At 39.4% G+C, this 12,972-nt stretch overlaps 1 protein-coding gene across 1 annotated transcript in view; it reads left to right on the top strand.

The window, feature by feature from the left end:
* LOC126760604 (uncharacterized) overlaps positions 1-12,972 on the top strand; it is a 236,310-nt gene that overhangs the window by 208,972 nt on the left and 14,366 nt on the right. The window contains 9 exon segments of the mRNA XM_050476362.1: positions 24-255; positions 1,165-2,253; positions 2,314-2,522; positions 3,040-3,370; positions 3,436-3,574; positions 3,637-3,712; positions 3,779-3,897; positions 6,180-6,394; positions 9,507-9,749. Coding sequence (XP_050332319.1) covers positions 24-255; positions 1,165-2,253; positions 2,314-2,522; positions 3,040-3,370; positions 3,436-3,574; positions 3,637-3,712; positions 3,779-3,897; positions 6,180-6,394; positions 9,507-9,749 — 2,653 coding nt within the window.

Raw genomic sequence — 12,972 nt, forward strand, 5'->3', positions numbered from 1 at the left:
GGTGCCACTTTTTTCCCCTTTAGGGCTGGTTACCAGGTCAGGGTCAATTCGAAGAACTGCCTACAGACGCCATCTGTTTGGGTCTGCAATGGAAGATGTCGCCAACGCCAATGCTGCCATCGGGTCTTTATTGGCAATCACAAAAATGCAGCAAAGTCGGCGGCTATGTGTGTAAAAAACCGAAGGATTCATTTGGCACATTTTCCGCCAACAATTTAACTATAACCGGTGCTGAAGGCAGACTTGTGTCACCAGGTAAGCTAGTTACAGGTTTTTATGTTAAGTTTCATATCCGTAGATATGAAATGGGTTTCTATAAAGCTTACTGATGTGAAGGAGTTTTAACCGAACCAATTTTTAACCAGAAAATTGCCTTGGCTCGTGCCAGAAGCCAACCAGAGAAGTCGGAGTCTGTAGAAGACGACGTTGTTAGTGGGTTTCGGTCTCTGCGACCAAACAGTTCAACACTAAATTTAAGCCAAGCTATTTCTTATTCAGACCAACTCATTTTGACCGATTTCCCATACATTATTTTCACATCTTTTTTTAATACTCCAACTCTATTGGGACAGTTAGCTCTAATACTCTCTTCCATGAAGACTTTGACAAAGACTTCTGCTTCCCTTAGGTATGGAGAGCTTGGAGCGTGGTCCTGCAACCCCTGCACTGATTCCCTCTGACGTTTTCGAGCTTGATCATACTATCCCTAACAGTAGCTCGTGAGTAAAATTATTCCAATCATCAATATTCTTGCTGCCAGGGGTAAACTTCAACTTCTTGGTGAAGTTAACCTTTTTAGTAATGCCATCCCTTGGGAGAAGGGCCAATGGTATAGTATCACTTAACTTTTTCATCCGCTAGGACGATATTACCTTCCCTCTGCCAAATCCTTCTGCTGTCATCTAGGAGAAAGATCTTAAGCTTATAAAAAATCGGTTTAATAGGAAATTAGATTAAAATGCCTCATCTTAAACTTGCTATCTCAAATGCTCACACATGATCCAATTTAATTAATTTCCAAGCATAAGGGAACCTAGTTCTTAACCTAAGGATCCTATATGATTTTTATACAGTTTCTCACTAAAATTTTTTACTTACTTACCACTATATAATTTTTTCTCTTACTCATAACTTGTAAACATTCTCTTCTCGCCAAACCAAAAGCCTACCCCAGCACCTATCCAACAAATCTGGATTATTGGGTGCACATCAAAACACCGGAACGCACCCGCATAATACTGCAGTTCCAGAAAATTGATCTCGAGCCACAGGATGAGTGTCTCTACGATTACGTTAGCATACAAGACTACGAATTAGTCTCGCACATAACATTGGAGCCCGGCAGCAATCCACTACCAATGGCCATGCTAACGTCGGACGAAGAACTGACATCCACGGACAATGAAGTGAGCATAGGCGACTTCGACACAAAGTATAGTCAAAGACCTAAACGTAGTATAAGAAGAAAAAAGCGTTGGAGCTACCAAACTACTACCAACACTGCCAGCAATGAATATACAAAACGAGCACATACGAAGAAATATGAGAGTAGCAAAAGAACGCACAAGGGTAGTCCGCATTTTAGTAGTGAATTGCTGACACGAGCAATACAAACTAGCAATAGTTGGTTGAACACGGCGAGTGGCAGCGTAACAAAATATCAAAATCCCAAACATCGTCGGCGAAAAGCGAAAATGGCGCGACGCAAACGTAACAGTATTTTAGAGGATAGTGAACCATTAATGATACCACTACCTGTAGATAATGCACAATCATTCCTGCCATATGTACGCTGGTGCGGCACACACACCTCCAACATGTCGAAATTCGACTTTGTCTCCAGCTCCAATGAGGCCATGCTGAATTTCCATAGCGATTATTCGGTCAATGGCATCGGTTTTGCGGCCACCTGGAAGGCAATCGATGTTTCCGGCTGTCCGCTGCAGACGCTCACGTCGCGCGAGGGCACTGTCTTCAGTCCCAATTATCCACATTTTTTACTCAACAACTTGAATTGCGCTTATGTGATACAAGCGCCGGCGGGCAGACGGGTCTGGCTGGAATTCAATGAGTTCGATTTGAAAGTGGATGCAATATTGGAGGTGGATATTGGTAGTGGCCTGCTACGGCCGTTTCATACCAGAGAACTGCTGAGCGAGGGCATATTCGTGAGTGAACGTGAACAGTTACGTATACAGTTTCGCACGGGACAACATCCGCGCGGCAAAGGCTTCCAAGCTGTCTATCGCACAGGTGCGTCAATGAGATTTTAATATTTCAATTATTTGCTCACACTTTTTAATAACATTACAGTGGCACCGCTGGAACGTCGTGAGCGCATCATCAGCTTGCAACTCAATTCAAGCGGTTACCTTTATCAACTGAATTATCCACATCCGATGCCGGAAAATGTGGACTTCACTCATCATTTGGTTGCACCTTTCGGTCAGAATATCATGTTGGAATTGCACGGCGTTGAGTTCAGCGATAATGGTGGTTGTCCAGATGGCAGTCTTCTGGAGGTAATATTTATAAATAATTGAAAAATCTTGAAGTTTTCGAGACAAAACTATGAGCCAATACGTATATGAGACGGTTCCATGGGAACTTGGGGGATGGAGATTTTCGGATAGTGACAAGTTGACTCTTACAGTCTCTAAAAAAAAGTAAACTTTGTCTCCACGCCACATCTCTTGCCATAAAAGACGAGCAGGAGGTCAAAACACCACCTATAGCAGGTAAAGCGCTCTCTGTAGTTGTTGCTGTAGCGTCAGAATTCTGCCGAGTTGACAGTCCTTGGCCGGATAAAAATTCGGGTCCGTTTCGGTTACGTATGCCCGACTGTCGTGGGAACGGTTAAAGAGCTCTCTATGAAAATATGGTACGGTTATTTCGAAATAGTTATTTCCCTGGACGTACCAGTTAAAAAACGTACTGAACGCTGGCTCTTAGTTTTCACCAACTTTACTTTTCAAATATCTGGTTCTTAATATCACATCCAACACTCTTATCATTCCTCCTCACTACTTTCCAAAATAGGTCTTTGACAACTACGCCGATAATAATGGCACAAACTGGCAGCTGTGCAAATACCTACCACCTACAACGCTTCCACACACTGGTCCACCGAAGCATCCAGCAGAGCGACCGAATGCAGCCTACGATTATTTGCCACCGCAGGATATCTTTTACAGTCGCAGCCATTCGATGTTACCACCAACTAAAACGAGCAGCAGACTACAGTTCAGGACAGTTGCGACCGCAGCGCCACCAGTGTACATAACCTCATATCTGAATACGCTGCACATACGTCAACGCACAGGCCAGCACTCCAATGCGCTGCTGAATGGCACCGTCAGCATACAGTGGGGTAAATTGGATATTGAAGTACTTTTGAAAAAAAAATTTAAAATTTCAATTTTTATATATTCGCAGATAATACCTACAAAATGAAATTGACTGCCGGCGAGAAAACCGTCGAGTCATGCCAACCGAATCCCTGTCAGTTCAATGGCAAATGTGTAAACAATAACGGTTCGAACTATTGTCAATGTCAGGGCCACTATACCGGCAGGTGCGTATTGGAAAATGTTATTTACTGCCTTTTTTGTTAAAAATAACAAAATAATTTCACAGATTTTGCGGCTTAAATATTTGTGAGTTGGAGCCATGCGTCTTTGGCAAATGCGAACTGACTACTAATAGCTTTAAGGTAATGTCTGAAGGGTTCTTTTATGAACATATTTGTACAACCCGTCTGTTGTTCTTATTTTTCCAGTGTCAATGCCAGCCGGGTTATATGGGCCACACATGCGAGCTAAAGCAACGACCTTGCGCTGAGAATCCTTGTGAAGGTCGTGGCGCTTGCTTTGAACGAAATGGCGGCTACTTTTGTCGGTGCGTATAATCATTAATCTAAAATTACCTGCCCGGGATTGATTCATAAAACCATTATCAAATAAAATTTGAGAAAAAAGTCTTGAAGTTTAACACTAAAACTACTCTGTTCAAGATTTGTTATTAGGAAGCTGACCGCACACTCATGTAGCAAGGCTACTACACTAGGTTGTGTTAGGTTAGGTTAGATTGCTAATCTAGAAGGACGGTACGTGGACTAGCAGTCCCGCCAGTTCGGTGGGATGTCAGAAGCTATACCATCCCAAGTGTTTAAGTCTTGACTCCTAGCAAAACGCAGCCGCCACTGTACTTGATTTACTTAGGTCACTGTTTTCGCTAAATTTTTTCTTTATTTACCGGTTAAACATCCATTATTTTCAACAAGTGGCAACTACTTTTGAGATTTCAGTACACATATTCTGGTTAGATCTATTGATTAAACGGGCGTCTAGAAGGAAGTGTTGAGTTGTTTTCACCTCATCTTCTTCCATACAGCTTCTGGCGAGATTCCCAACCTTACAGCATGGACACCAGTAGGGCAAAGGATGCCTTTTCTTGCAATCTCATCAACGATTTCCTGTCATTCCGCTGTGCCCTGGCACCCATACCAGTCTTCAGTAAGCCCCTCCACCAACCTTCGCCCGTAGCTTTGACCCATATGTAAAGAAGCTCGCTGCCTCTTTCCTTCAATGGATATTTCCCACCCACAAGTCCCTCACCAGTAGGTGGAGCAGAGAAGGAGCAGCCAGAGTTCGGTTTGGCGACTCCATGATCCAAGTGATTCGGCATGAAGTCAAAGTATGTGAAGATTTCCGATATTTCAAACACGTGTTCTTTTAGGAACCCATATCCTCTGAGTCTGATAGCAACTTTTGCAGCCATCCACCTTCCGACGATGTCTACGGTCACTATGTGCAAGATAGCGTTAAGTGCTATGATTGGAGTGGACATTAGTGCACCACACATGCTGATGTGCGCCACCCAGAATCCTTAAAAGAAGAGAAAGAAATCCACCTTGTGGTTCCCCTACTCACATTTAGTCGAGCACGTGCGTTGCCCATTCCGTTTCAATGACTCTGTCGCACAGAAGACTGAAAATGAGGTGTTCGAGGTTTGATTCAAATACAAGACCGTTTTGAGCAGTAACGACTGCTTCCGGCAGGACATTATTGAAAGCTCACTCAATCCGTAGACCGAATTCATTGACATAGTTTTCTAAAGCCATGACACGTTAGTGCGCAAGGCAGAATCCGCTGACTCGCCTTTGCAATAAGAATGTTGCGGTCCTAATAAATGGAATGCGCCTCCTTGTGTACGAGTTCATCAGTCTCTCCACTACTTATAGACGATACTAATAATCTTTCCAAGTTTTTTTTTACTTCTTCTTTACTGGGGTAGACACCGCTTACGCGGTTATAGCCGAGTTAACAACAGCGCGCCAGTCGTTTCTTTTTTTTTTTTGCTATGTGGTGCCAATTAGAGATTCCAAACGAAGCCAGGTCCTTCTCCCCATGGTCTTTCCAACGGAGTGGAGGTCTTCCTATTCCTTTGTTTTTTCCGGCGGGTACTGCATCGAAAACTCAGAGCTGGAGTGTTTTCCTCCATTCGGACGACATGACCTAGCCAGCGTAGCCGCTGTTTTTTAATTCACTGAACTATGTCAATGTCGTCGTATATCTTATACAGCTCATCGTTCCATCAGAAGTTGTCATCGTCCAAGCCTTTGCACCATACAGCAGGACGGGAATAATAAGTGACTTATAGAATTTGGTTTTTGTTCGTCGAGAGAGGCCGTTTGTGGTCGTCATCAAAAGGGTTTCTCGCTGGCGGGTCAAACCCAGCCTGCAACCTATGGAGAAGATGTTTCGCCTTCTCACTTTTGCCCGCCTACAAGCGGAATTTTGTTTGGCTACCCAGAGCATATTTGGTCTAGAATCGGAAGTCGTGAGCAGCTTGAGCCATATGTAAAAAAATCGTTTGTGGCCACACCCAAGTGAATGGCAATCAGAGAACTTTTCTCACTTGCGTGAACTTCTACACATAACTCCATCCTCTATCTTTCTAGGTTAAGTTTTTTAAATTCATCCTTTCGAAATTCTTTGACGGAAGATCTTTTTGAACGACTTCTGTTTGGTATATGTACGTAAAGGGAGAACTTTGTATGGAAATTACTCAATGTTTTATTGATCGACGCTATAACCTTCAATATTATTAATACATATTTTATATATGTACATACATATATAATCAGACTACTAAAATTTTTGCTGTTTCTTCACCAGCTGTCACGCCTGGTGGGAAGGCGCGCGTTGTGAGCGTCGTATGCTGCACATACCTTATAAACCGTTATCGGAACGCATGCTACAAGAACCATTTTGGTTAGGTTTAATAACAGTGTTTGTTGTACTGGCTGTCATCGGTTTGGTTTGGTGTGCCAAACGGCATTTTCCAGAGAAAATCGAAAAGCTACTCGCGGAAGAAGCGGATCGAAATCGACGTAAGTCTTACTTTATTGCCTGTTGCGTATATCTTTTTTGGTTAGAAGCTAGTTTAGCATATATGTTTATCAATATTTGTATATATTATTAATTACAAGTACAACTCATACATATAGGATCATAAGTATCTGAAAATGGCTATATGTGTAAGCACCGCTTGGAAATCCCACATTGGGAACTTTGTCAAGAAAGCTGTTTAGAGTATTTTAAGACTTATTGTATTATAATTTATGGAAACAGCCTTGACTTAATGTTAATTGAGCTCAACTTAGTAGATAAGGGAGTATACGTTTTTATGTGTGTGTATATATCTATGTATATTAAGTAAATATGAGTATTTCATAACAAAACTTTATAAATTACTGTTTAAATAGTTAATACAGAGTTAATTTTGTCTCTGTTTGTAATATATAATGTTGAGATACTTATGTATATTAACTGCGTGTTGGGCAGCTTCGATCACAAAATGTTAGTAATTACTTAGGGTACTTCGTTTCCGCTATAACTCGTTCCTATTATAACGGGTTTTTCAATAAGAACGCTACAAAAGTAGACCGATAGGAACAGCAAACGACACCATATTTTCCCCGCTCTTTTGACATTTATACTTAGTAAGGTTTGCCATTTCATCATGGAAAGATATACGATCCAACAACGAGTCTAAATTATTAAAATTTATTACCGAAATTCGGAGTCAGTGGCCTCAACTTTAAGAGCGCTACAATTTATGGTCGTAATAATCGTCCTGTCAGGTGAACAATTGAGCGTCTAGTGGAAAAATTTGGTCGGGCAGCAATCCACACAATCTGGGTTTGTCCGGAAAGTAATAGAACTGATTTTCTTCCGCCGCGACTGTACTTCGGAGCGTGCGCGCACCGACTGGATTCGGTAGAGAGCGTTCCTAGTTAACGAACAGAGACGTTTGATATGATCAAGCAAGCTTACCTAGATGTTGCAAGAAGTGGTGTACGATATTTCAGTGGGACCAGGCCTTTTCGGAGGGTCTCGCCCAAAAAAGGGAAGAATGAAAACGAAAGTGAAAACGAAAATCATTGTCTTTTTTGACATCAAAGACATCGTCCACGATGACTTCGTTACTCGCCTAAAAAAGGGAAGAATGAGCAAATCCAAAGTGAAAACGAAAATCGTTGTCTTTTTTGACATCAAAGACATCGTCCACGATGAATTTGTTCCTCCTGGATAAACCGTCAACGCCAAGTCTTATGTGGAAGTCCTCAAGAGACTCAAACGAAAGGTCAATCGGGACCGACAAGACATCGCAGCTGATAGGAAGTTGAACCACGACAACGCCCCGGCTCACACCGCCTTTCTTGTGAACAGCTACCTAACCAAGGCCGGATGTGATCCCCCGTACTTTTTTTGTTTCCTTGCCTGAAAGGCAAGCATTTTGAGACGACAGAGGGAATCCAAGCAGCATGCACTTCGACTCTCAAGGCTATTCCGTAGAATACCTTCCGTGACGCCTTCTGGCTGGCGCCGAAGGAGCATATTTTGAAAGCTTTTAAAGAATTGTAACGATGTAACGTCAAGTCTATGAACTATGCCAACAAGCCAGCGACGATTGATGAACTGCGTAGGAATATCGAACCTGAAATTGCACCATCATCGGCCGATTTATGCGTGAAACCCGTCGAAAAATGGCTTCAGCGTCTGAGCTTCTGCAAGGGTGCCCGTGGTGGCCATGCAAAAGCGTTTTGTAGCGTTCTTATTGAAAAACTCTTTATGTTGTAATACCCTTTACCAACAAATTATAACTTTGAAACAATACGCTTCTCTTAAATAGTGCCACTTCTTCAGTAATAAATCAAGCTGTTCAGCTTTCAAGCGAATTTGAAACTATTTAAGAACCAGAAGTGAACGGTTGGACTTTCGGAAATATCTTTTTCTAAATTAAAAAAAAAGCACAAATATGTGAAAAAAAAATTTCAGATTGGATCTATACAGCATTTATGTACATTGTATATTATACAAGTAGGTGCCATACAAACGTTCGGAGTGCTTGTATGAAAAGTTTCTTCATTTGACGAGATATCGTCACGAAATTTTGGCACAGGTTATTATTTAACGCAATGCTGTATTCTGCGAAGAAATTATGCAGATCGGGTTTTTATGGCATATAGCTGCCATACAAACTGACCGATCGCAATCAAGTCCTTGTATGGAAAACTTTCACATTTGACAATGTATCTTCACAAAAGTTGGCACAGGTTATTTTCTAAGATAATTATGTAATATACGAAGAAATTATTCAGATCGGCTTACAATAGCATATAGCTGCCATACAAACTGAACGATCGGAATAAAGTTCTGGTATGGAAAACTTTTGCATTTGACAAGATCTATTTACGAAATTTTGGTATGAGTTATTGCTCATAGAAATAATATAATACTGGAAGAAATTGTTCAGATAGGCTCACTATAGCATATAGCTGCCATACAAACTGAACGTTCGGAATCAAGTTCGTGTATGGAAAACTTTCGCATTTGATGTGATATCTTCACGAAATTTTACATAAATTACTAATTAAGGTAATAACATAATCTCCGAAAAAATTGTTCAGATCGGATTACTATAGCATATAGCTGCCATACAAGCTGAACACATATGTAGTTACTAAAAGAAATACACCTGTGAAGGGTATATTTGCTTCGCTGCAGCCGAAGTTAACGTTTTTTCTTGTTTCATCTCAGCTTTATCGAATTACTAAACCGACTGCTACTATTATTCTATATAAAACTCTAACATTTGTAATAAGTTAGCTATAAAATATGTAACTATGAATACTATAAATAGCGTAGTTTTATGCATATATTTATATGGTACACATATGTCTGTCATTATTTACTATAACTGCTAGCAAACGTCTATTTTTGTCCGAATACGTATGATTTACTTTTTTTGAGATACTCGTGTATGCGCTCATTTTGCAAATTTGTGCCCGAAACTTTTTTCTACCACTTACTGTCTCTCTCTTTCTTCTTCTCTTTTTCTCTCTGTTGTTTTTTTTTTCTTCTACTACTACTATTCGTTTGTTTGTTTGTATATTTTTTATCGAAAATATTTTTTTCTTCTTCATAAAAAATATATAGCACCTGGTTCCATACATGGACATCATCATCACACATCATTACGCGAGCAATTGCAATTTACAACTGCCATACCACAGTCAACCGGCAATATAGCACCGGGCACACAGCGTTCCATATTCAACAGATTGGGTATCAGAAAACCGTCACTTTTGAGCCTCAGCAGCCCCAATCCAATACCCGGAGGGGGAGGGGCAGCAGCGCGTACATTTTCACTTGACGATCTATTACGACCGCCTCCCCGACGTAAGATAGGCTAAATTGAGTTTGATTTTCACGAAACGAAAAAACCGAAAAAATAAAATAAAAACAAAAACAACAGCAATTATTAAAACAAATTTGCAAGCACAAAACAAAAACAAAAACCAAAAATTGTTGAACAAAAATATTTATGAACCCTTTTTATACCGAAAACATAGTTATTTACTTAAAGCAAATTACTCCACCGCAACTCACTTCAAGCGTTGTATTTCTATCTACCTGTTTCTTTCTCTCTCTCTCTCGCTCTCTTACTCTCTCTCTCTCTGTTTGTCTGTAACTGTCTGTCACACTTTTCCCTAACATATGTATGTATAAGTTAACCTTTATATGCATATAAGTACTTGATTGGTTTATGATTCGTATTTTTATCAAAAAATTTTGTGTTTTTTTTTTGCAAAATTTCCTCTTAACGAATATCTCGTTGTGTACACACAGTGCTGTATATCCCCCCCTCTCCTCAAACAAGCGTTACAGTTTTGTACTCAAAATTCGCCATAAATTCCTATTGAATATTAAATTGTTGCACACATTATTTCTTTGAGTTACATCACCACCATTCATATACTCGTAAATATATGTACACCTACATATGTACTCGTATGTATGCTTAAATCACATAAAACTTGCACCGCAAATCTAAAAAGAATGCTGAATAAATTGAATAAAGTAATACTCCAACAATTGCGCACTAAATTTATACAAACATATATATATATAACGAATATTGGATTTTGCTCTGCAATAAGATTTTTGAAATTTCGTTTTATAAACTGTAAAAGCAACCCTGAACCTGAAAGTAGAGTTTTGCTTCATCTATCCTCTTAGCACCTAATCGTAAATATGTATAGTTCTACTAAGCCACCTATAATACTTAACCATGTAAATACATACATACATATAGTATATTATTGTATTATGTATATTAATCCCAAAAGTCAAGTAAATCTGTATTAATACCTACAAACATACTATATATGATATCTAAAACCCTACATTTCTATATAAAAGCTGTATAATACTTAGGTGCTTAAACTAGCTAGCACGCTGCACATGAGCTTTTGCTTTTGACATACAGGGTCACTCGTAAGTACCACACCAAATTTATAGTAGCGCTTTATTATGTTATAACATATAATATGATTGGTCGAGCTGTAGTACTTACGGACTATACCAGTGTGACGCATGAAAAATTGGGCGATTTTCGTGAATTTTTTTAAGAAAAAGTATGCGATTGAATATTTCGAGCTTCTTTGACCGCAATAAGGTATATTTTCAGCTATATTTTGATTTTTTTTTTTTACAATATGGGTTGTGTTCGGAGGTGCCAAAAAAAAAGTGCCCCAACTGCTGGCGTGATTCCGGCCGAATGAGTAGCTGAAAGAAAAAATTTTTAAAAGTTTATTAAACTTAAAGATATTTCCTATACAATGACCGACGATCTTTGAAAAATATCAAAAATTAACAAAATGGTTTTTAGGTAAAAATTGTCGTTTTTTTAATGCCAAATTGACAATTTTCAACCAATCAAAAAGATATAGTAAATATATTCAAAAAATAGTCAGTTTTAATTTGAAGTCGATCGGTTCATTTCTCGTTGAGTTATGACGCCAGCTATTTATCGTTTCGAGAAAAACGCGTTTAAAGTTTCACTTATATATGTTGGCACCTCCGAGCGGTCGCTCTTTAGAACGCTGCCATCCAAAAACTATTCAAGATACGACCTTCCCGATTTCACAGGATATTTATGGAAATATAAGCTATCGAAAAAGCAAATAAAAAAATTTTTTTTTTTGAAAGTGTCACACTGGTGTAGACTCTTAAGGTTAGGCTACGAAAATGTATTTGCACTAATCCGAAAAACTTTTTATAACATACTACTGTGATCAAAAAGTAAGATAAATTATTTACTCTGTTGTTGTTCTAGAGGCTGAAATCATTCCTGAAGCAATATCGAGGCCCCGAGCTAATGGTCATTGACCGGATAAAAATCCGGGTTCGTTCCGATTATTTAGATCCAACTGTCGTGGGTACGGAATAAATTGAAGACTTTTCCAAATCAGTTTCAACCCTTTCAAAGTAAAATCCGTCCGATAAAATTCACTTTTGCCAATGTGCAGAGTATAAGCATCAAGACCTTCGTCAATTTCGGTATTAACTCCTTAGTCATGCGAAATCTGCATACCGCAAAAGACACATATGTAAATCCAAATCAGGCGAATACGATGGTCGTGGAAGGACATGAGTTGAGTTTTTGCCAGTTGGGTCAAACCACGTCAAGTGGTCCATGAAAATTTCGAAAAATCTCCGATTTTGAAAATTAGCAGTTTATTAGGAAGCGGACTAGACGCATACATACCCCGTGATATAAATATTTCGTTAAAATTCTTTTTTTGTCAAAGTTATTGAAGGTTGAAATTTAGAGGTACGATAAAATTGTAAAATTATTTTCTCATAAACTACTGGAGATAAATCGATGAAATTTTGTGAAGTCAAAAAAAAATGTTCGTACTATATCTGTAATTTTTTTCACTGTTCATTTGTCTAAACAATAATATTTTACATAATTTTTTGTTAAACAATTGAAATTTTTCAGGTGTTCTTCACGCTAAAAAAAACTGAAAAGTATGTGACAGAACGCGGAAAATATTCACCTTTAATAATCTGCAAAAAAGTTTTTGTTCATTCATACCATTCCAAAGATATTGAATTTTTTGTCCTCCTACCTCTGTTAAAACGTATGGCACAACCATCGTTGCGCAGTGCGTTCGTACGCTCCCGACATCTGTGCCGCAAGAAAGGCATATGCGCATTATCTGCGACTTCCAAGTTATGACAGTCAACAGTGACGTAGGAGCCAAGTCGCGAGGGTGACGTCTGTTTGTTTGATGACAGAAGATTTTTCGTCTTGACCTCGATCACTACCAGACCCATTAGCTTCGTATCTTTATCCAGTCGGGAGAAAGCAGCACAAACGGCGCGGTCGTTGAGGCCAATGGTACAAATATCATCGCCTTACGCCAACCCTCTTATAGAAGATCGTACCTGCTCTACTTAGCTCTGCAGCTCGAATTATTTTCTGCAGTAGTAGTTCTAGAAGTGCACTATGGTACAACACTATAATCGAAGAAAACTGTCGACATATCTTTGATTTTTGAACGACTTTGTCGTAGTACTTTCGGTCTTGCTTCACCTTTTGCACGATATTCGC

Source organism: Bactrocera neohumeralis, chromosome 5, assembly GCF_024586455.1.
Source record: "Bactrocera neohumeralis isolate Rockhampton chromosome 5, APGP_CSIRO_Bneo_wtdbg2-racon-allhic-juicebox.fasta_v2, whole genome shotgun sequence".
NCBI lineage: Eukaryota > Metazoa > Arthropoda > Insecta > Diptera > Tephritidae > Bactrocera > Bactrocera neohumeralis.